The following is a 26310-nucleotide window of genomic DNA, read 5'->3' on the forward strand; positions in this document are numbered from 1 at the left end:
ATATCGATTTTTCTCTATATTCAGTCGAAGATAACTCTGTTAACTTCCTATTTTAATCGAGGCCCCTTTGTCAGCAAAAAAGTGTAACGCTTTCGAAGAGTCACAAGCATCAGCAAGTTGTAGCGCGTAGTTACGCCTAATTTGCTCGATTACTAACGATTTGCATACAATTGCCACCGTCTGCCGTCTTGCTGACGTTATCAATGACAAATCAGAATATAATACCCGCTGTTCGCATCGTCCAATTACAATCAATTGATTCGTGCCATATTTTCTATTTGATTAACCGTCACCTTGACGAATGAAGACCGCTGAGACTTGTCCGAGTACATAATTTATTATTATAGTCTTACCCGATGTTAATAACTGACTACCGCGTAAAATTTGCATACGTAAATCCATATCCCAGTGGTCGGTGAAGCGTGGCTCTTGAGCGCTTTGTCCGCGGACATTTTAAAAGTGTTATGCTTTAAAAGACCGGAGAAGGAGACATGATAATTTTCAACACTAATAGCTCAATTACAAATAACTATCGACGTGCTAATAAGCGACGAGATAACATTTTTTACCATGGTTGTTTATCGTATTCGCGATCACAATGAAACATCCGTCAACACCTAATATTAAATATCAAAATATTTACGTTTCGCGACGTATAATCCTGCTGCGCAATCACATATTTAAATTTTACCGGCGTAAATATTGAAAATATTCCAAAACTGCTATTTTTATTTCTTCAGTTATTATTTATCATGCTATTTATTGCATTTAGCTGGCAGTTGGCAAGCTAATGTTCAAACATCCATATTTTCTCAACTTTTCCTTCTGTCGACTTTTGTGAAGTAAATGAGCCGAAATCTTTATTGATGGTGGTGATATTAATCTAGCTAAATTATTTCACCTTCTAGGCAACGCCTGAAAACACATTTAATTTTTATTTCTTATTATTTTTTTTATTTTACATTTCATTTTGAATCTTGAAATAGGGCACACATAAGCATATTCTTATGTGTGCTCCAATAATAACAACGTACATCTATTTAATTTATAAGTTATTTAATACATATTTCTTAACCTTCTGTTTAAATTTTTTTTAAATTTACTTCCTTTTATAAAACAGAACTTTTTTTTGACTTCGCCTTTTTTTCTAAATAGGAATCTGATTTTTTCCTTTTATCTGGTATTGTGATCATGTTCATGTTGGATTTGATCAATTTTTTCCAAAATTCTGTTGTTTTTTAAAAATTACTTATAATATACATAAACATCATCGTATTGAATAATATTATTTGCTTTTATGTCAGTACTTTTAATTCTTTTAACTTCAAATTTGTACTTGTGTATCGGTTTTTTTTCAAAATGATTCTTAAAGCTTTGTTTTGTAATACTTCCTCTTACACCAGTTAGTTTATTTATTTCATATATTTATATTTACGCCCAATGGGCATTTTATGGACACATTTATACATAGAAAATTATTATAACGAAATTAGAAAGACTCAATGGTTTATAGTAGACTTTGTGGGAGTGGAAGCGGGAGAGAGGTGTTAATAATTGAATTTGATTCAGTGATCGTTTGAAAGAAGACAACTTGTTATCAAAGAAATCAAGACTGGTATGTTTGTTGGCAGACCTAAGAATTCTGGGCATAGGGGAATGAAAACCATAGTTAGTTCTATGGTTATTGGTATGAAAGAGTGAGTTTTGTCTGAGGTTTCTAGTTGGGATATTTAATTTTATTGAGCTCAGTAGTTCAGGCGCATCAAAGAGTGAGTTGAGAATTTTAAATAGGACTATAAGGTCGGATTTATTTCGGTGGTCTTGAAGAGAAGATATATTCAAGGTAGTTTCTAACTCATTATACGTATATAGGTCTCTGGATAAGCCCAACCTATAGCCTATCTTTCTTAAAAATCGACGTTGAACTGATTCAATATTTTTTATGTGAACATCATAATCTAGAGACCAGATAACAGAGGAATACTCTAGGTGAGGGCGAACTAGGGAACAGAATCAACAATGACAGATAAACCAGTCAATGACGGGTCACAAGCCCTGTAAATGCCTAGACTTCCTTATTTCCGACTCAAAAATGTTTTCCCTCTTTGTTCTTTTTCATCCTTGGCTCTTTTGACTATTGAGTTTGCCGACCACTGCACTATCCCAATACTCGTATTATGATAATACTCGTATGTACTATATTATACTTGCAATAATATAATTTGTGAATCGTACAGAATCAGAGGCAGCTATTCAACCATTTATAATTCGGCTAATTGACTGCAGTCAAAATTAATTTACCAAGATGAAACAAAGTAGAGCATTTTTTCATACATTTTAAGCGTGTGTGACAGCGAAATAGGGAGATATAATGTTTTTTAAACATTTCAAAAGTAATAAGGGTACATACAGGGTGTTTTTTAAACCCTGTCACATCCGAAACCACGAAGATCAGTATAGGCAAGAAGACATATTAGCATATTAAAAAATATTTAGAACAACGAAAATTTAAAAAAATAAAATATTTAAAAAAACAAATGGTTGCTTACTTCTGCAGGGGAGAAGTGAGGGGGGCCCCCTCCTCGTTTCTCCCCTGCAGAAGTAAGCAATCATTTGTTTTTTTTCTATATTTTATTTTTTAAGATTTTAGTCTTTCTAAATTTTTTTTTTATGTGCCAATATGTCTTCTTGCTCATACTGATCATCGTGGTTTCGGATGTGACAGGGTTAAAAGAACACCTGTATATGAAATACTGTTCGGAAAAAAAATAATTTTTAGCTACTTATTAGTAGCATAAAAAGTATTTTTAAATTTGTAATTTTGAATTCCCGCAAAAACGGTCATTGCAATGGCCACGCCCCTAATACGTCACGATTCATGTTTATTTTCAACTTTGTTCCTAACCATTAAAAAATTTATGGAACATCGTCACGAATCTTGACGTCACAACTATCAATGGCGTTTTCTAGTGACACATTTTTTTACAATTTATTTTTTAAAGTTTTTAAAATTATTTAAAAAAAATTGTTTTAAACTTCTACTGAATGTGTTACATAATTTCTAATTCTTGGGTAAAAAGTTTTGTCTTTGTTTTTTATGAAACAGTGCTTTATAATTTTCTTATTATATTAATCCTTTAAAATATTTTATTATCTAATTTGATTTTTATATTTATTTTTTAATTGTTTTAAACTGCTTTTGAATGAGTTATATAATTTTTAGGTTTCAGTTTTGTTTTAAATCTTGGGTAAAAAGTACTTTATGCGGTAATTAGACCAAATATGTTTATATTATAATTTTCGTGAAACGCATTTTTGCCGTATATTTTAATAAAAAATAAAATAAAGAACACATTAACGAAGCGGGCCTATGTCCACTCGATTTCCTTTTTCAGGAATCAAGTCGAAAACACTCGTCCAAGGTTCTGGTTTTATTTCTGTGTTCTTCATCCGCCTGGACGCGGTGACATACATGCGGTTAAGGTTAATAACAATGTCAAGTTCACATATCAAAATCGGTTCGGTGAGACAAAATTATAATTTCAAGGCGACGCATCTGCAATTCGGACAAATTGCTGCATTATTAATCTTGTTTTCTTTCTCAAACCGCCAACATCACCTTGACGTGTGCGAATTAATTTCTTCGCCGATTAATTAAATAAATAAATTATTTTTTTAAAAAATGGACAACATGCGCCTTTTAGAAATTGCGACGGAGATGGTCGCCTTAGGGGCAATTATCACTTTCAACTCGTTAAAAGACTTTCACGTGGTATGACACTAGGCGGTGTAGGGTAAACGTTGCTAACTTGGTCATGTTAGCTAACTTGGTCATGTCGGCTAACTTGGGTCATCTTAGTTCTCTAAGGGCCGGTTTTATAAATATCCGTTCGTTAACTTGATACCATTTTTAACTAATATATGGTATACCAGTCGATAATTGCGTTTTATAAACGTTCGTAGTGTTACGAGTCGTTAAGTCTATGGTTAAATGAATACTGGCCGATTTTGGCCGGTTAAATGCATTACGATCCGTTACCATCAGCGCCGCTGCCGTATTTGACAAAACAGTTGTATTATCGCATTGTTATTTGATCTAATCTCCGCCCAATTTTTGGGATTTGGTTGTATTACCAGCTTTATATGTTTTTTACTCTGATATCAACGTTAGTCTGATGCATAAATATATTCAGTAGCTAGTTAAAAAAAACTTATTTAAAACATGGTTTATTGATATAAATGTATAAAAAATAAACAGATAATAGTAAACACTATCCATCGTTATCTGCCGTTTTCCTGCTCGCTTTTAAAATTTTTAATTTTAATTCATAGTACTCTCAATTTATAGTTCATAGTTAGTTAAGGGGTAGATGTTATAATATGGACAGAATGGTGAATGTTACACAGTGTGTGAAGTGGCCACATTACCCAGCCATTGACAGGTCATAAGCCCTGTAGATGCCTGGACGTCTATATTACCTTCTCTTAAATGTTTTTTTATCTCTGTTGCAATATGTTAATATAAATTGCTCCCCAGGGAGTTGAATTCAGTCCTTGTCTACAAAAATTTGGACAAACTCAAAATATTGTTGATAAATCCACCTGGTCCACGAAAAAGTATAGAAATTGAAAAAAATAACATTTTCAGGCGTTGCCTAGTATGTGGGTGAAATAATTCAATTAGATGAATCTCACCCGCATAAATAAAGGTTTTAGCTCTTTAACTTCACAAACATCAACATATGAAAGAATTGAAGGAATATAGATGTTCAAATATGGGCAGAATGGTGAAGTTTACACAGTGTGTAAAGTGGCCACTTAAACCAGCCATTGACAGGTCATAAGCCCTGTAGATGCCTAGACTTCCATATTACCTTCTCTTAAATGTTCTTCGTCTCTGTTGTAATATGTTAATTAAACTTAACTCAGTTTTTTTTTATTATTTTTTTATTTTTTTATTTAAATCTTAAAGTAGGCCACACATATCATACATATTGTTATGTGTGTTCTAATAATAACATTACAAATATATTTAATTTATAATGCTGCTGTTTTGCTATCATCTATTGAACATACAAGAACTAGGGCGGCGAAGTGTCTTTGGCCACTACACCACGGAGGCCGCAAACCTTCAGGGCATATCTAGAGAATTATTACTCTGAGCTGTTGACCAAGTTACCCCAGTTGAATTTCAATATGAGTATCATGTATGGCTGTCAGCTGTCGGCCATACCCCGTGCTTTGTCGGCCAATCCTGATAATGTGTTAAACTCGGTTTCCCATAACGTGTGTGTAAATTACAAACCTTTTCTAAACTGTCTTATAGCTCGTTGGTACGATTATAATTGCTTGTCGCTAGAAATATATAACATCGTAGTTTATGGATATTGTAGTTTGTGATCCCTTGGTAGTGTCGCGAACTCATGGATCAATGGTCCTACCTCAATTGAACGTAGCTATGCAGAAAGCAGCCAACCATAGAAAGCGAAACTGAGATAATGGATCTTTGTCGAAAAAAAATAATCATAACACAAATGTAAGGTAAAAAAAAAGCAATCTGTTAATTTCTCAAAAAAATATTGTGCACGTAGAAACATTGATTGACACAACAGATTAGATAAATAAAGGGTAATTTAATAAGAGTAATTGAATTTATGAACTTTAAACATAAAACAATTTTTATTTGACACAAAACGGATATTTTTATATCATGCTAAATAATATTTGATGTTTTAAAGATAACGTCGTTCAAATGTCCCCCACGGCGTTGTTTAATCCGAGGTCTAATTTTCAGTAGTTCTTTTATTAAATGAGCAAAGTAGGGTAAAAAAAAATCTACCCTGGCAACACTAACGAAATTTCCATTTTGTTTTATCGACAATCTGACAGATAGAAAAATAATTATTTAAAAAAAAAATTAATTTGCTACTTAATCATTCGTTTGTTAATTACACATGGAATGTGATGCTATCCTGTTCCTTTAAGATCCTAGCAGTATTTCTACACTTAAAAAGGACACAACACAGCATAGTTGAATTCAAATCAGGAGTTGCGTACTGAGTGACGTCAACAAAGAAACTTATGTCGTTTCGCGTCTAGATTACTGTAATGGAATATACGCAAATCTCCCAAAATATCAAACTAATAAACTTCAATCTATTTTCAATGCAGCAGCAAGGCTTATTACGGGAGTAAAAAAATATTCTCACATCTCACAACATCTTCGAGATTTGCACTGGTTAAAAAGCCCAGAGAGAATAAAATACAAGCTGTGCTGGACAGTATTCAAATCCCTTCATGAAATGGCTCCAAAATACCTATCGGACCTTTGTATTAGGGAAAATACATGTCAAAGAAAATCTACTCTTAGGTCAGCATTTGATTCAGGAAGAGGAAAACTTGTCGAAATCCGGCGCTCCCCAAACACTAGATTTGGAGATCGTGCTTTTGCCGCCGCCGGCCCCTCTGCCTGGAACCAATTGCTATCAAACTTACGAATCATCGACACTCCCAGTCAATTCAGATCCCAACTAAAAGCCCACTTCTTTAGACTATCATACCCTCAATTTTAAATCTGGAAATATAATATATCACTTAAGTTTAGTTAGAATGTAAGTTTAGATATACAATTTTAAAGCTCCTTTGAGGTGATTTTTTACAAAAATGGCGCCATATAAATCAGCCAAATATTATTATTATTACATATTAATGGGGCAAAACGTAAACCTACTCATTTATGAGTAGTTGAGTCGGCTTCTGCTTGATGTGCGTATGCGGTTTCTGGAGTATTCTTAATTCTATGCATATAAACATAAATTATATCATAAACATAAATTTCAACATCTAGACAGCACGCTTAATAGTACCATATTATATGAATCTATGCAACGTCTCGCAGCAGTCTCCTGCAATGATCTGGGGTCGAGTTTTCCTCGAGGTTGAGGTTGACCATGTATCAAATGACAAATTTAACTTACCTCTGTGGGTAATGGGGATGTAATGGCCGCTTTATGGGCAGTAATATAGTGGATCTCAAACATCCAACCCCCTCCCCCGTCTGCCAAGTCTTGTGTGTTGTGTACAATGTGTACATTTCATTAGACGGGATAAAGGTCACAGATATATTGACTACCGAAGCTTACTAATGTTGTCCTAACTAATGAAATGTTACTGCAAACCATAGTAACATTGATTGCTTCGATATTAAGGAAAAATAGTCTCATAAAAAGCAAGGAAATCATACGATTTAGCCGTTTTCAAACGCGGTTTTTTCCAAATATCGCAATTAAAAAAAATAACAATATTTTGAGTTTGTCCAAATTTTTGTAGACAAGGACTGGATTCAACTCCCTGGGGAGCTGTTTATATTAACATATTACAACAGAGATGAAGATTATTTAAGAGAAGGTAATATAGAAGTCTAGACATCTACAGGGCTTATGACCTGTCAATGGCTGGTTTGAGTGGCCACTTTACACACTGTGTAACATTTACCATTCTGCCTATATTTGAACATCTATATTCCTTCAATTCTTTTATCTGTTTATGTTTGTGAAGTTAAAGAGCTGAAACCTTTATTTATGCGGGTGAGATTCATCTAATTGAATTGTTTCACCTACATACTAGGCAACGCCTGAAAATGTTATTTGTTTTTTTTTTCAAAAAAATTAAGTAAACAATTATTTATTGAGATATAACCGATATCATATCGGTACCTTAATAAATTAATGTTAAATAAACGAGTTATATACAACTAAAATATAATTACTTTTCGACCGGCAGATTATGCCTCTGAAAATTTAGATCAATCTTCTGTGCATTGATTCTCATATAAGGACTTAATATAAAAGTAAAAATTTATTCAAATGATTCAAAGATAATTGAAAAAAGATATGTGGCGGCAGAATACTTTTTTCTCGTCAAAAATCAAAATACAGTAGAATTCCGTTTATTCGAACTCCAGTCATCCAGATTGCCAAATATCAATATCGAGAAACGAAAAATTAGTGGGGTAGTTTTTGATTTCATTTTAATAGGGAAATATCACAACTACGAGTACCGATTAAAATATATATGAAATGGATTTAAAATAATCAATTGTGTTTTTAAGATCAACATGAATATTGTGGAGAAATGTTTTCATACATAAATGTTAAAAAAAAATTCAATAAAAATACGTTCGTACCAAAACGCGACGTGTTTGGCCTTGGTTGTTGTGACGTCAAGATTCGTGATATTTTTCTTCACAAATTTCAATGGCCACGAACAAATAAACATAAATCGTGAGGTGTTCGAATCACCGTTACTGCGGGAATTCAAAATTACAAATTTTAAAGTAATTTTTTAGGGTACGAATAATTAGCAAAAAAAAATTTTTTTTACTGGACAGTATTTCATAGACCTTTATACTGCCGCCTCCACAAAAATGAACGTGACACTTGCAACTCTGACTCATGTGAATACGTCAACTATTGTGTAATTATTACATATAATATTTTTTTGTTGTTATAAAATGTCACGGCTTAACGAACACGATTGTGTTGTTATTACATGGTATAATGATAGATCAGTTACAAATATGACAAAGTATTCCTTCACGCATCATGAGAAATATTACCTAGAGATATGTATCGCTCTATCAAAATACAAACAATGATTTTTATAATTATACTCCGCAATAATTATTCGTTATATTCGTTTCAAACTATCTAAAATAAGGGGCGACAGTTTTTTGAGTATTGATAATTTTAGATTAATTTTATTATCTACACTGTTCTTATGCCGTTTTTACGTAGATAATACAATACTGTTTTGTCCCGGGACTCGACCATTGTCCACGGCTAAACAGCAGTTTGTAGGACGAAAAATTGTACCGAGAAATCGCCATTGAGATAGACGGACAGGCAGATAAGACAGACATTTTATTAGTTTTAAAAAATCCAGTTTATTAAACTCATTTAGGAGAAAAAGATACCAAAATTTTAAAAAATAATGCAATGAGCCCAATTGAGCCGTGTCAATTTCTATCTAATTTAAAGTCGAATTGAAATTTGTTTATCCAAGACGCAAACCTAATCGTCGAAAATTCTTCTCAGACAGTTTTCCGGAAGCATCTCCAACCGATATTTCAAAGCGTGAATGCCATCTGTTGATAAAATTAAAAAATATTCGTCATCAATCAATTTATTTGTTTACTTATTTAAACACATTATATCGTTCATAGTTTATATGGATATATAAGGCGGGTATATTGCCTTAAGGCAAAGTCTTCCTACTTATTCAAACCGTTTGATTCTGTAAAATAAATGCTAAATAAATATCAAAATCGGTAGTCAGATGGCAGAAGGGACCATCTGTAATTTTCAAAAATGTTCAGGAGAGCTGAAATTCGTCTCAATTTCAATACTTTAATCCACAAAGTAAAATATTTTAGTGTTGCTTTTCAATAATAAATTACCGTTCTAAATGACGCTAATTTTTTTATTTTTTTGCTGCGTGTATTTACTGAAATATTAATTAAAACTTTTGAAAACTAAAACATAGACAAAAATACAGATGGTCGCTTCTGCCATCTGACTACCGACATATTGTCGATATAATTAATATGGTATAGGTATGACGGCCTCGTGGTGTAATGGTCAGCGCGTTTGCCTATCATGCAGGAGGTCTCGGGTTCGATTCCCGTCATGTTTTTTAAAAGAAAATAACCCCCTAAGCCTCTATTTTAGAGCCTTGTCAGCAGATAAGAAGGAAGTTATAAATAATACACCACAACACCCAGACCAATTGTGAGTAAAAATGCAACTGGCGGGAACCGAACCCGCGACGCCAGTTTCACAGTTGGATGTTTAACCAACTGAGCCACGACGCCTGCCTTGACATGAAATATTTATTTGAATGGGTGTTTTTACACTAGTCCCTGAAGTGTTAGACGGATCATTTTACCTTAATGTCTAAAAAAACTATCAATATATCCTGCGATCGGTGTACCAATGCAGTGCCCTAGGTATATAAAAAAAAATCAGTACGCGTATCTCAAAGGAGACCACAAGACCTCTAAAATGGATCCGAATGAGTTGGGTGGGGCTTTCAAATTTTTAATTTTATCTGAAAATATAAATAAAAAGGTTGTTTTCAAAGAGATTGAAATAAATATAAGTAATAATCTACCCTGTACTATGACGAGGGAGTAAAAGTGGAAAGAAAAAAAAAAGAAAAAGGGAATCTTTCAAATGATATTAACTCCATGTTGTATAATATTTTGTATGTGTTCTACTGTTATTTTTATATGTAATGTATTAAAATAACAATAAATGTATTTTTTTGGTTTTTTAAAAATATTTTTATTTCCTTTTTTAATTACTATTAAAAAAAATACCATATTATCTTTTACATAATATTTTATTTTTTCTTTCTTATGTTATACAAAAATATTATAACTGTCCATTATTTATTTTAGGAGCTAAAATTCATTAACATTTTCTTGTATACCCACGAACAGGCCATGCCTTTGTGGGATTTTTTTGTTTATTATTTTTCTATTAATATGTATTTCATTGATATTTAATTATGCTTTATTTTTTTAATACTCTGTTTTATTATTATGTTTATTGTAAAAAAAAAAAGAAATGTAATGTATGTAGTAAGAAATGTTATTTGATTTTGTTCGATTTTATTAAACAATTTTTTATTTGTTCACAGCTGGGGCGAGCATATGACCAGATTATACAACCCCTCGAAAAATTCCGCAAAGAACACATTGGAGCTGTCAAGGTATTTTTCGTATTGATAAAAATATTTATAATTTTTTGAGATAAAATAAATCCTTGCATTCTTTTGATTTACCCAAATATGTCATTTTGAGGGCCATTTTCAACGAGTTGTAAATAACTCACTATTAGAAAATGGGAATCAACTTTGGGCTGAGTGGGATTCGAACCATGGACCTTTGAGCCTTGAGTCCGAGACACGGACCACCCATCCAGGCGGATGAAGAATACAGTTCTGTGTGTGAAATATAACCAGAGCGTTAGACGACTGGTTTTGACGTTACGACTACTCTCCTGAAAAGGAATTCGAGTTTGGATTTATTTTATTTTATTTTTTAAGGTAACAAAGATACATACTAGAAAAATATAAAATTCGAAGGTATTCGTCGATACATTTTCCTATACAATTTCCCATTCATATTATATATCTTCAATATTATAGAATTACACTAAAGAGATGTAATTACATTGAATTAGATTGATGTTTTTTGTAGATATTTCACCATAAAACTCCTTAGATAAAATTATCAATAAAACATCTTGGTTTAGATTCACTTTCATTTGATTTTGACCAACGAGCGCTTTCGCCTAAGAAGGCATCTTCATGACCGGTAAATTGTTTACAACATTTTGCACTTTTATAATATTTGTTACAAGGTTTGGGTGCAAGAAAATCACATAAGTAGTTTTTTAAGGGGGGACAACATAAATATTATTTCAACTGTAGCGCAATCACAAATAACTATCGACGTGCCAATAAGCGACGTGATAACAATTTCTCACCATGGTTGCTTATCGTATTCGCGATCACAATGCAATATCCGTGAACACCTAATATTAAATGTCAAAATATTAAGGTTTCGCGACGTATAATCCTGCTGCGCAATCACATATTTGAATTTCACCGGTGTAAATATACAAAATATTCCAAAAGTGCTTTATTTTTTATCGTGCTATTTATCGCATTTAGCCGGCGGTTGGCAAGCAAAATTAATGTCAAGAAAAGCAGTCGCCATAGTAATTGTAATTTAATTTTCACTTTTTTTGTATTAGATACTCCTTACTATTTTGCAAATGCAATATATTATATATTTTTTTATAGTAAACGCCGATTTTTCGCCAGTGCACTGTATTTATTTACGAGGAAAACAAAAAACTAACTGACACGAGCGTTGACTTAGAGATTACACACGCGTTGACTTATGACTGCGATAACTTAAGCATGTTCATTATTGTTCATTGTGATCGCTCAAATGCTTAGCATGTTTTTAAGCACTTCGATAGTTATTTGTGATTAAGCTACTTGTTTGCAAAATAGTTCAATAGCTTAAGAATTATAAAAATTAAAAACCATCTCAAGGGCGCTGTATAATAAGCATCCAACATGCCTTGCAGCTATAGAGCGCATAGTCGGTTAAGAATCTAGTTCCCTATTTCACTTAGGGTTAAATTGTAATAATTTTGTAAGAGCTAGATTACAACACGTCTTGCAGCCACATAGCGCACGCACGTTTAGAAATCTAGTCCTCATTTACATTGCACAAAAATGAGTAAGAAAGGTTTTTAATTTAGACGAATAGAATCTAGATGACATGTCTTGCAGCTGCAGAGCGCATGGGAGGTTAGAAATCTAGACCCCATTTACAGTTAAAGTTTAAGTTAGACATAATATGAAAGCTAGCATATCAAAAATCGCATTGACGAGTGGAATTTCAGCGGCATAAAATTTATTTTTAAAAGTTTGCAACAAAAAAATACAATAATTATGCATCGAGCAAATTTTCCTTCTTTTAAAAAACACGCACTATCCTGGATTCAAAATAAAGATATAAACTCTTTTTTTCCATGATATATTTTGTTGCCCTTTAATAATAAGGAATATTTTTATGTTTTTTAAAAAAAAAAATTATATCCTTTTTTTTTTATTACTATAAATAATGGAAAATACCTTATAATCTTTTACAGAATATTTTGTTTTCTCTTTCTTATGTTACACAAATATATTATAACTGTCTATTTATTATAGGAGCAAAAATTCATTAACATTTCTTGTATACCCACGAACAGGCCATGCCTTTGTAAGATTTTTTGTGTACCATTTTTACTGCTAATCTGTATTTCATTGCTATGTAATAATCCTTTATTTTTTTTAATACTCTGTTTTACCTCTTATGTATACTGTAAAAAAAAACAAACAAAAAAATGAACTAGTAAGTTTTACAAGATTAGTGAACATGAAACCGCATAAAACGTAAACGGTAAAAAACTACACAAATATAGCACCCCTTAGCATATTATTATGGATGTCCCTTTTAGCCCCAAGCCCCAGAATTATTGAGGATAGCCATATTAAATATTCGACTTAATATTTCTGAAATCTGCATGTTATTTGTTTCATTTGTAATAATTGTTTAGTCCACATATTTTTCTTTGTTTTCCGCCCGATCGGCGCATCGTGTTTTTTTCTTATGGCAAAAGTGCACCGTGATTTCGAAAAAGTTAAGAATCACTTGTAGAGAAACAAAAGATACTAAGAATAACTGTTTTTTTTTTTATAGGAGGGAAAAAAGAAATTCGACAAGAAAACAGCAAAATTCTGCCAAACACAAGAACGAACTTTGAACCTGTCGACCAAAAAACAGGACACAGTCTTCCAAGAGGTATTTTATTGTACTTTGTTTTATTTTCCTTGAATGGGTATGTGCCCAATACCCGAGCCCGTGGTTCTGAATCTATGACATGTTTCCACAAATTGTACAATACACGTAAAGAAATTGCATATTGAATGGGCAATTATCATGGATTTTTTTTATTAGCCAATAAATTAATCTAAAAAATCACAAACCGATCGGTAGTATCCTTATTAAAATATGTTAAGATATAAGGGAGATATAAAGGATTCAATTATAGTAATTTAAATGATGCCAAAAACAAACAATTCGTGACGTCATTAAGTATGACGTCTTCGGATGTTTTGTGACGTCATCGGATTTTTTTCATCAATGTCTATGGATTTTATAGAGTATCGTAGATAGCTTCTGTTTTACCGCGTCCTGTCACTCATCAAACGCTACAAGTTGTGATTTATAATTTTCATGATAAATTGAATTAATTTAGAAGAGGTTGAAAACCATAAAATAATAAAAGAAATTCGAGATGTAACATGTAATCCGTTTTCACTTTCATCTGTCAGTGCCCGGAACTGGAGTGTGGAGTGGGTAAAGGGGGGGCTTAAGAAAATATGCATAGACAACTCTCCTTATATTTCTTTCTGTGGCCTGTGGCATTACCAACATTAAAATGAATGCATTGCTCGTGAACTTCTATGACAAAATCTATTACCAACTTACGTAACGATCGTTTTCGAAAGACCTTATTTTCAAAACGAAAATAATGAATGAAAATATTCATTATAAACACTATGAGAATCTTTAAAAAATCTTTTTTTTGTAGAGTAAGTTAAATCCGATGTTCCTCCCGACTAATAATAACCTATTTTTAGGAGAGGCGGTAGGCTGGCTAACACGCGCCAGTTAGGTACTTCATACGGTGCACCAAAACACTTTTTCATAGGTAGATGTGTCAGCAATATCCCAAATCCCAAGCAACGCGACGTTCGTCCGACACCAATGTTTATCTGTAAATATTTTTTTAAGACTAAGTTTGCGTTCGACAGCAAATAATTATTCACTCGATTCACTCCATACAAAATTATATGAAAATCGCGCTCGACAAAATCAATGAAAATTAATCATGTTCAAGTAAATAACAACAAATACATGTATTTATTTCGGTAGTCAGATGGCAGAATGGACCATCTGTAATTTTAAAAAATGATATGGAGGGCAGTTGAAATAAGATTCAATTTTAAGACTTCAATGCATAAACTAAAAAAAATGTTTTTTTTTTCAATAATTAATTACCATTTCAAATGATGCTGTTTTTTAAATTGTATTTTTCTTATTATAGTGGTAGAATAAGAATGGCATTCTCATCCTCATTCTACTACTGTGCCTAGGTGTAACTTTACATCAGGTTTATAAGTAAGACCCGTAGAAATAATAGTTGATAGTGAATTTCGCTTCTTTTACTTAGCGTATTTTAAAAAATGCATTAATAATAATAATAAAAAATCTTTATCAACCATTATATAAGTATAAATTGTAATAAATACAATAAATAAAACAAAGGTATACATGGTATAATGGCGGACTCATTGCCACTAGCAATTTCTGACAGCCTGACCAAAAACAAGTTAAAAATACAATAATAATAAAAATTAATTTAAACAAATAAATAAAAAGTTAAGAAAACACAAACAGTAAAAACATTATATCAGTTATGGTGTCTATTGCTTACATTATTTACATTTAATACGTTTTAATTTATTCAATTATACCTTGTTTGCCTATTTCGCGCCCTTACGTGCTAATTGCAGTTCTAACTGTGAGATATTCGAAGGTAATAAATAAATAAAAAAAAGATTTAAAAATAATTAAAGTTATTTAATGAATGTTTAAAATTTGAATTATTTCAAAATTTTAATTACAATTAACTCGCAATAAGTTTTACTGGGTTATTATGTCGTATGTCGTTCGTTATTGACGTTTTAGATCGCATTTCAGTGTCCATAATAATAATGTGCTGTTCCTTGATCAACACAGCTCACATGCATGGCTTGCATGCACCAATGTCCCAAATGTGTCGCATTGCAAACTTGAGACAAGATCTGTTTTTTTGGTGTTCATTTTTCTAGATTTAAACAATGAGGAAGTACAGTGTCTTTAAAAAAAAATTGTTATTAGGCTGTTAAACTAAGCCAATTTTTTTTGTATTTTTGTACATCGTATTATCAGCGCTATGATTTTTAAAGTTTTGTATTTCTGAAATAACTCCGCGTGTGACGTCAGAGGTTCTTCTCTGTCAGCTCTCCTGATCGGTTCGTTTACGTTTAGCAAACCGGATATTCTTCACAGCTCTTATATAATTAGTTGGTTCATATGAACCAGTGACGTCGTTCAATGAAGTGTGTTTTATTAATATATTTTTTATTATCTTTTTCTTACATTTTCAAGAAACTTTAATCATTTAATCAATTTAATAAACTCTAATTTTTACCACGCGCAAGAAAACATTTTTTAATCCAATTTCATTTCTCATTACTAAGATAGACCACATCTTGTCTTGAGGTAGTAGTTGTTATTATTTTTTTGTCCTAGCTTTAGATGTATTTTATTTCAATTGTACCTGTATGTATTATAAAGTAATGTGTTTGCCATTGTTGGAGTGAATAAGTCCGTCAATAAATAAATAAATAATTAATTAGGTTTTATGTTATCTGCGTAGATTGATGTGCAACCTTAAGTACTAAGGATTTGTACCGAGTCGCAGTCGTTGCTGTGTACAGCTTCTTAATTTGAAATCTGTAGCGCACTTTCTACGATAAAGAAATCTATCTATAAAGACGTCTATCTTTACAGACATAGAATTAAAAATAGTCCAGTAGGAGCGTAGCGTAGAGCATCGGACTGCGTCCAATAATTCCCCCACTTAGACACACCTTCGCCACGCGCATACTTGAAGTCACCAAGTAATATTGCCAGATCGCGAAGATTATAACCATAACACAAATGTAAGGTAAGAAAAAAGACAATTTGTTAAATTTTCCAAAATTTTATTGTGCACTCGGAAACATTGATTGACACAACAGAGTAAATAAGTAAAGGGTCATTTAAAAAGAGTAATTGAATTAATGAACTTTGAACTTGAAATATAAAACAAATTTTATTTTTCATAAAACGGATATTTTTATATCATGTTAAATGATATTTTATGTTTTAAAGATAATGTCGGCCAAATGTCCACCACGGCGTTGTTTAATCCGAGGTTCAATTTTCTTTTTTTCCCTTATTATATGAGGCAAGTAAGGTAAAAAAATTTACTACCCTGGCAACACTAACGAAATTTCCATTTTGTTTCTTCGACAATCTGACAGATTGAAAAAGAATTAAATTTTTAAGTAATGCATTTGTGACAAACAAATTCATTTGATAATTACACATGAAATGTGATTGCATCCTGTTTCTTTAAGATCTCAGCAGTATTTATACACTTTTAAAGGACACAACACGGCATGGTTAAATTCGATTCAGGAGTTGCGTACTGAGCGACGTCTACAAAGAAACTAATGGGTCAAAACGTTAACCTACTCATTTATGAGTAGTTGAGTCGCCTTCTGTTTGATGTGCGTATGCGGTTTCTGGACTATTCTGAATTCTATGTTCACATATAACTTTAATCCCTAATGATGGACGCTGTAATGCGATTCGTTACGTCGGAAAATAGTACGAATGACACACGGCATGATAACCTAGAAAAACTTATTACGTATCTTAACGGTCGTAAAAATCTAAGAAGTTTAAATTAACTCATTTGAGGGTTTCAAATGGCGCCCTTTATACGCTTAACAAGACCTACGCAAAAAAAGCATTGTTTGATTTATATGTCCCTTATAACTATAAATAATAATACCCCGTCATCACCCCACTCCATCCCGTTTAACAAACTAATTTATTAGCGGTATATTTAGCATGGAGTGAATTTGTCATTCACAGTGGTGTCATAAAAAATAACACAATGGCAACTCAAAGCATTGTCTTTTCCCGCCTTTTTGCACAAAGCTTTCCCTTTGTTAATTTTACAAATCCGCCAGAAATAACAATTTCTTTACCCATTTACAAAAAAAATCTGCGTGTCTTAAAATAAACCATTTCTGACGGCTTTTTTAAAACGCTCCTTTTTACTATGTGTCCGAATATAACATTCTTATTTTTGTGTTAATTTTTCGCTGAAGCTCTACTTTACCCCTCGCGAGCATGCGTGACAGTTGACTTATTTTCTCTCTCACTCTTCCTCTGAAGGTTATGAAATAATATGTCCCCTCTCATTCACTCGTGCGTAAACGGATCGGATTTTCATTTCGCCGTCTCTTTTCCCCATCGTAGGATTTGTACTATTGTAAATAATGTCGTCTTTTTCCAACCCTCTCATTCAATAAATATAGGTTAATATCGATGCCCTCAAAAATTGGCACCTGTTGTTGGCGTTTTTTTTTATTTATTATTTTCAGAGCGAAACGAAAAACTTACTTCATTATCGAAAATCTTTTGAAGAACATTTTTCGCCTCTGTTTCTTCTGTCTGCGGCTAACCCCCTTTTGTCCTTCCAAGCCAAGTCCGCATCCCGTAGTTCAGACGTGAATTCCTGACGAACTGTAATTTAGTGACGTCTAGGCCCTCGACGTCTTCTAAAGTAAGCAATCGTGGTTAAGGCTCTCGGGAAGGATCCGTATATATTGGCCAACCAGCTGTATCGTCATCGCTTGACAAAAATTGTTATCCTTTCATGTTTCAATTTCCCTTACAAAGTTAAACCATCGTACACTCAGTATTCTTTTGAGGCACCTATTCTCAAAACTCAATAGTTTGTTGTTGGGTCCTAGCGAGTTTCCACGATTTACATACGTAGAGGAGAAAATCGATCCTGTGCCGCCATTTTATATGCGTCATTTTGTTAAAATATTAGTAGAGTAACAAAAACGACGCAGCAAACTTCGGTGACCACTGTCAATACGATTGGCAGGGCCATATACTTCGGATGCCTTCTGAGAGCCCTAACCACCCTTGCCTATTTTATGGCGGCCTCCGTGGTGTAGTGTTCAAGACGCTTGACTCACACACAAAAGGTTCCGGGTTCGATTCCCGGTGAGAACACAAATATTAAAATGTGATTTTCATCAAGCTTGGGTGTTCTGTGATGTAATTCACCTCTGTAATTGGGCCTCCTGGCCTGTTGTGGTGCAAAAATAAATCAATAAGTAAATTAGGTCCTTGACGTCCTGAACGTCCGCTGCTGACTGTTTGTCGGCAGCTTATGTCAGAACTACGGGACGCAAATCTGACTTGGAAGGACGCACAGGAGATGGCAGCCGATATAGATGCGTGAAGGCTCGCTTGTAGGAATACCATATGCTCCAACTAGGGAGTGGAATGATGATGATGAACAAAAACTATTTTGACTACTTTATACTTGGAGAGTATTCTTTACACAGATATGATGCATCTGTGGGTAGTGCTTATATTATATAATAATGTAAGATTATTTTTATTTTATTTTAATTTCGGTTATTTTTTACGCCTACAGTAATTTATTTAGTTTATTTAAAAAACACACTTTACATAATTTCATATAATATTCTCAATGGTTTTTTTTATAAACTCATTAACAGACTTATTTACTTTTTAATTTAATTTGAATTATTTACAAAAGCAGAATAAAAATCATGATTATCGAAATATATTACAAACTTACTTGTTATTTTTCGTATCCTATCCACAAATACAAAACTTTAAAAATATCAAAATCAACAAACAATAAATATTTACAAAATACAAAACTTAAAAAAAAAACAAAATCAACAAACAATGACTATTTAGGTACCGAAAATGACATATATTAGAAAAGGCATATTGATCACAGCCAATTTTTATGTGCAGTGATATCGTGAAAATGTTCCCGGTTCCCGCCGAATACAAGCACAGTGCTGCCATCGTGACCATAACACGAAACATAACGGAAAATGGCGGGCATAGAAATGTCATTCGGTGACGCTCTCGGCATTTACTATATTTCTATCAAGCAACGGCGTAATTTGACAATATAAACCGACATCAAATAATTTGTAGAATTTTCAACAGAATGCGAGTTCCATAAGTGTTTTTACGGACGCTTTATGTGATAATATCACGATTTGTTTTGAAAATCACCCATTTTGTCGGCCGGAAAATAGACCTTCAACTTTTGTTGTACGGAGCCGACATTTTTGTGTTGTGATTTTGCGACAATTTTATAAAAATGTTTGTGTTGTATTTCTGAAAAATGTGTCAATTCGGTTTCTGTTCATAATATAGCGCATTTGATATTGTTTATCTAATTATAATATTTAATGCGTGGTTTCCATGAAAATTCCATAAAATCCTCAGCATTGGAACAATATAGTGTTTTCGTATTTTTTTATAATAATATTAATCCAAACATTTCAACGCGTTAAGAAAAGATAATTATTTGTATAATTTCAGTAATTCGTTTTTGATTTTAAGTGAGATTAAATCGCATTTCACGATGGGTGAGTATTTATTAATTTTATTATGTGTGTCTTTCTAGTGAAGATGTGGTTATTGCGTTTGGTTATCATTTTCATCGTCCCAGGGCCCCAATTACAATAGGAAGTTGATCCTTATCTTAGCAGAACGAAAAAAGTTTTTTTTAAATATTTGATGATCGAAAAGGCTTCAGTATCCCAAAAACAAAATGTTTTAATCAAAGTTTATTATGAATTATGACAACGCAGTTTAGAACGAAAAATAGGGTAAAGCAGTTTTAACTAAATTATATTTTAATCGTGTTTAGCTCATGAGAAAAATTGAAATCACATGTATCTTAAAGGATACATTACCAAGAAAAGGGTTAATAGTTGTCTTCAATGAGGAAGTCCAATGTTTAGTAAAAAAAAATGTTAATAGACTATTTAACCAAGCCAAAAAGTTTTTTAAAATTATTTTTATAAATCGTATTATCAGCGCTATGATTTTTTAAAGTTTTGTATTTCTGAAATAACTCAGAGGTCAGAGGTTCTTCTCTGTCAGTTCTTTCGATTGGTTCGTTTACGGTAAGCTAACCGGATATCCTTCACAGCTCTCATTTCATTGGTTGGTCATATGAACCAGTGACGTCGTTCAAAGTAGTGGTTTTAATTGAAATATTTTTAATAATTTTTTTCGTCCATTTTCAAGAAACTTTACCGTACAATTTAATGCTCCAATTTTCACCGCGCGCATGAAAACATTTAAGGGGATTGGAAGCGAAGATAGCAACCTCCCACAATTTTTTTTGTTGTTATGATGTCATTCTGTAGTTTATCAACTTTATTTTTATAAAAATCTTGAGTTGAGTTGTAAATGTAGTTTATAATCATACTTCTGATGGTTTAAAAGTAGTATTAAGCAAGCAAAGCAATATCCATCAGCCATCTTATTCGACTAATGACAGGCTTTAAATTTTCGAAATGGCCGTGCCATACAAATATTAAGAAAGCTTTTTCAATTCGTGTTTCTTTAAAGCTAATTTATTACTATCTTAAAGTTTACGTTCAGTGAAAATAACATTTCTAACATAAAGATTATCTTTGGCATTAGTGTAGCAGATTTGTTATTTTTCTCGAAAATACCAAAACGGGAGTTTGCTATCTTTGCTTCCAATGCCCTTATTTATTGAATCCAATTTCCCTTAGGGCTGACGTTCTTCATTGAGTATAAAGTAGAATCGAATTTTCCGTACGAAAATTTAACGTTTTTTCGTCAGTAATATGTAATGATATATTTTTAAACATGAATATTAAATTTTACATGCAGAAAGTGGGCCTGGTTCGTTTCCTGGCAAAATTAATTTAAAACAGTTTTTTTTTCAAAACTGTAATATATCATAGTCCCCGGTCTGGCATCTGAAGCGTAAAACTAATCGCAATGTAAGAAACGATTAAGATACCCTGAAAATTTAGTGTACTTATTTATTGCCCTTTACTTGAGCACATTCCAATAAATAGGTAAAGAGGAGATGGGAGTTTTCTTATTCTGTATAATTTGTATAAACGAGTTTGATTTCCCGCAGGTAAAAATTACCTTATATTCAGGACGTATACGGAGTGTAGAAACTAAATGTTTTTTTTTCAATGTGTGTATTGATTTATATAAAGTTTCCATCAAAAATGTAAAAATAGTCAAATCTATAAATAAATTGACAATAAAATATTTACACAAATAAATAAATATATGAAAAAATGTAATGTAAAATTCGAGATTAGCAATTAGCAAAAATTGACAAATCTGCTTGGACGTACGCGCGTAACATGAGCGGCGTATTTATGATTTAAAATTTATTATGTTATAACAGGGCTAAATTATAATATGTTTATTCACATAAATTATGGAAAAATAATTATTAAATGGTTCGTCTCCATGTTTTTTAAATGGCTGAACGTTAGAATATTCTGTCTTTTACTAGTGGTAACACGATGTTACATCACCGCGCGCCAAGAGGTTATTTACCACAGTCTTTTAAGAGTTAACTCGTATAACGAGCAACGTGAGTTTGTTTCTTGCAGAACCTTATTCGAAATTATCTTGAAAGAAATTTGTATATGACAAATATCAATCTACCACAATTTTACTGTGTCTTGCAGATTTGGACTATTGGTATAAAATGGGCCTTTCGGTAGTCAAAAAGTGATACCATGCACTGTAGCTAAACGCGTTATCCTCTACATCACAAGGCGAAATTTTGTACTGGAATTTCGATTATTCTAAAACGCCATTTTCGCAACAGCAGTTTGGTACACCCACTTTCAGCATAGAGTTTATATTATTTACTTAAAATAAATATTGTATCAGAACTAGTGATGTGAAATATTGTAAACGGCAATAATACGTAATAAAATAATTATTTATAATGGTTATTTGGATCACCGATTTTTTTAATGTAGGTTCTTAGTTTTATTTACAAACATATAAAAATAACAATAAAATAAATGCTGAAAAATCTACATGAGCGTCTGTGCGTGGGTGTTATAAAAAAAAATAGTTCGCATAAGCATTATTATGTTCAAAATAAACAAGAAATAAATTGATTTGTTTATATCAGTAATCATAAAGTATGTACTATTTTAAAATAACATTAATAATCTTAAGGACAGGCAGTAGGCTAATGACCACGCGTGAATTATATTGATATTTTATATGATGCACAAAAACCCGTTTTTCTTAGGTAGATGTATCAACAATCCTCACGCGTCGCGACGTCCGTCCGGCTTCAATGTTTATCTCAACACAAATTCTTGAAGTATAAGTTTGCGTTCGACAGTAAATAAAATTATTCATTCGGCTCACTCCGTGCCGATTTATATGAAAATCGCGCACGGCAAAATCTAAAAAAATTAATCATTTTTGAGTATATGACAGAACAAATACACAAATTTTTTAATGTTTTTTGTGACCTTATGATGATTTCATTTTATCTTTAGTATTAAAGAAAAAATTAAATTTAACATCCTTTTAAGAATGTTTATTTTTTCGTATCACGTTAATAATATTAACTCTTAAAGATTGTGGTAAAAAACTCCTTTGCGCGCGGTGATGTAACAATTTTGTTCAAAAATCCAAAATCCTACCACAAAACCAAAACGAAAAGCAAACTCTCGCACCAAGTACCAAGCAGTTTCCTGTTTTTTGGTGTTATATTTGTTTCGTTTTCTTCATGAGTACTTTCGCCTTGTGTATTTCTTTTGTAAAAAAAATGTAATTTATTAAATATGTTAGAAAAACAAACTAACCATAAATAAAGCAAGTATATTTAAAGAAACCCTCAACATTCAATACGGAAAGTCTATACAAAATATTTAAGGTTCATACAGTAGACACTCTTTATAAAATAAATTATATTATACAAATATATATAAAAATAAAAAAAAAGAATTTTAAATGAATAAATTCATCAGATACCAACATAATATTAAAATTCCTAAATTCCATACAAGTCATGGTCAAAATTGCTTTGTATTTAAAGGTGTAAAAAATTCTAATAATCTTCCTAATGAACTAAAAACCATTAAAAATAATATATCAATAAATAAATTTAAAGTGAATCTAAAGAAATTTTTTGAGCTCGTGTAAACACAACATTAAATTTTAATTAGTATGAAGGTATTATTGTTTTATGTTTTTTCTTTATATAACCTGTGTTTTTATTTTTCTTCTCATATACTCGTATTTAAAATTATATAAACTCTTATAAAGAAGCAACTAAAACAGTTTAAGTCACTCTCCAAGCACAAGAGTTAGTATCTTTTTTTGGAGAGTTACAGTGATAACATTTACTAGATGTGTAAAAGTAGATATGTTTAGAATTTTACATAAATATGTACTTTTTATGAAATTTATGAATAAAAAATAAAAAAATACAGAAATTTAAAGAATTGATTTCAAATCGATTCTTTTTGACATCTTACCTTACCGACTACTCATTTTCACATAACGTTGCTCATTGTTGATATATTATACTTTTTTTCATTGTATTTTGTTAATTCGGGATAAAAAATAAGTATCCTATTTTACTTCTCACATCTCCGGCAATCCCTACGCAAAAAAATATGTCGATCGGTCTCTCTGTTTAGACGTGAAGGAAACAAACACACTTTCACATTTATAATATTAGTAAATTTTTTATCATTATTGACTGTGTGTTTTTGTCCCTTTCCCCTTCTCTATGATTACCGAATGGAGCTTCTCGCTACTATCCGTGGCCCTGTTATAGGTCCTGTCGGATATACAGATTTGGTGACTTCCAAAAAGAATTTCAAGGCTTTTAAAAAGTTTTGTAATAATTTCGGCGATTGATCATGTCCAATCAATTGAATCCCAGTCAGTGAAGAATTCACTTCCCTCTTTTCTCAATCCAATGAAGTACATATTATGTACTTGTGGATTATCTTCTTTCAGCACAAAGATGCTAAGGCTACCAGATTTCAGAGAGCTCCTTCTGGCAGCTTTTCTCGTTTGACAATGCGCAAATTTTCCGTGTATGTGGGCACCGCCAAGGAGACTTATGTCCTCAGATACGGTGTGCGATATGAGGTGGGCAAGTTGTATGTTTCTGTAAAACAAATTAATAAATATATATATTTTCAAACATAACTTTTTATTCTTTTGGCCTCCAATGACGCGCATCACTATTCAAAACTATCGATTCAATGCAACACGACATCATTAAAAATTCAATTCAATCGATATCTTCATTCGTACTAAGTGAGGCCGAGGGATGTATTCAATGCCTGTACCTACCCCATCTCGCACAATACAGAATATAGTACATTATTATTGTCGAATATTATGTCGCCGGGGGGCAAGATTGGTCCTTGGTGTGATGGATGCAGTATGACCCATTGATGAGAGTTAATGATTTTTTTTATTGCGCTAACGTGCTAATGAAATGAATATATTTATATAATAGCACCTTAAACGATATTACTAACGCGAATGCTAATCATTCGTAGGTAACAATTTTGTAAGTGTCTGTAAACTTGTATACAAGAAAAGGATTTCAATCCTTAGGGAGTTATTAACATTTATATTACAACAAAGATGGAGAACATTTTAAAGATTGGAATATGGAAGTGTACGCATTTGCAAAGCTTATAATATTATGTATAATAAGGTAAACGGGTGTAATATTGACTTAAATGAGCTTTTTCGCAAATCAATTCTTAAATCATTAATTATTATAAATACTGATACAACTTAGAGACCTTCGTGAATTACACTGGCTACGTTTTCCACAGAGGGTGGAAAAAAACTCTGTTGGCTTATGTATAAGTCACTGCACAACTCTGCTCCAGAATATCTAAGGGCATTAGGCATTCCAGATGAACTAGCTGACATACTTCTTACGCTTAGATCAGATACATCTACGTCGAGAGGAAAAGTTATTATACCTCTACGCAAACAGCGCACTAAATTCGGCGAACGCACATTTGCGGTCGCCGGTCCTACGGCATGAAATGCTCTCCCAGCAGAGGTGCGAAACTGTAAAGCTAGGGTTTCCTAGGACAGCGGCGCCCGTATCTTTACGGCCGTAGTGAACGGTGATGCGGTGGACAGCCGTCGTAGAGGTGGCTAGAGAGTGGTTTTATTTTTTAACGGTGTTATCAACACCGTTTTCCTAGGAAACAACTCTCTAATTACCGTTACGACGGCTGTCCACCGCATCACCGTTCACTACGGCCGTTAAGATACGGGCACCGCTGTCCTAGGAAACCCTAGCTTAAGAGTGAAGTGATGTTTCGGAAAAAAACTTAAAACCCACTTGTTCTCTCAATCATTTGAATAAATCCTTAGCATGTGATGGCAAAGTACATCGTTTTTCTTAAGTTACAAATTTAATAAGTTGATATTAAATTTATTTCTTTATATAATCACTTTGTAAAGCGCCCTTGAGGTTCTGTTTTACGAAAATGGCGCTGTATAAGTTATCCATAATAATAATTGCTTGCAAGAGACTGTTGCGAGATATTGCATAGATTTATATACTATTTAGTTTGTTGTCCAGATGTTTATGTTATAAAAATGTTGTATCCCAACTGAACACAGGGCTGTTGGCCTCATAGACGTAGGAATACGTTATTATTTTTTGTAATGTGTATTTATGTACAAATATTTTTTTTTTAATATATAAAAAAAACTGCAGCAAAGCACGTGCTTTTTTTTCTCACCACAACAGGCCTTGAGGCACAATTACAATGGGGTCTAGAATTCCAATCGTCTATGCGCTTAGTAGCTGCAATACGTGTTGTAATCTTACTCCTTTTTATTATTCATATATTTTTTTTTTTTTAGTATCATTTATACACTAAATTTATTTGTCAATTTTTAAAATG

At 32.4% G+C, this 26310-nt stretch overlaps 1 protein-coding gene across 1 annotated transcript in view; it reads left to right on the top strand.

The window, feature by feature from the left end:
• Positions 1–26310, top strand: part of Graf (GTPase regulator associated with FAK) — a gene marked incomplete at its 5' end in the record, with an annotated part of 121359 nt that overhangs the window by 3260 nt on the left and 91789 nt on the right. Inside the window, 2 exons of the mRNA XM_088232211.1 lie at positions 10702–10773; positions 13328–13429. Coding sequence (XP_088088337.1) covers positions 10702–10773; positions 13328–13429 — 174 coding nt within the window. The remainder of the gene's footprint in view (positions 1–10701; positions 10774–13327; positions 13430–26310) is intronic.

This window comes from Micrasema longulum, unplaced genomic scaffold (genome assembly GCF_059751315.1).
Source record: "Micrasema longulum isolate JH-2025_06_02 unplaced genomic scaffold, ASM5975131v1 h1tg000957l, whole genome shotgun sequence".
Classification (NCBI taxonomy): Eukaryota; Metazoa; Arthropoda; class Insecta; order Trichoptera; family Brachycentridae; genus Micrasema; species Micrasema longulum.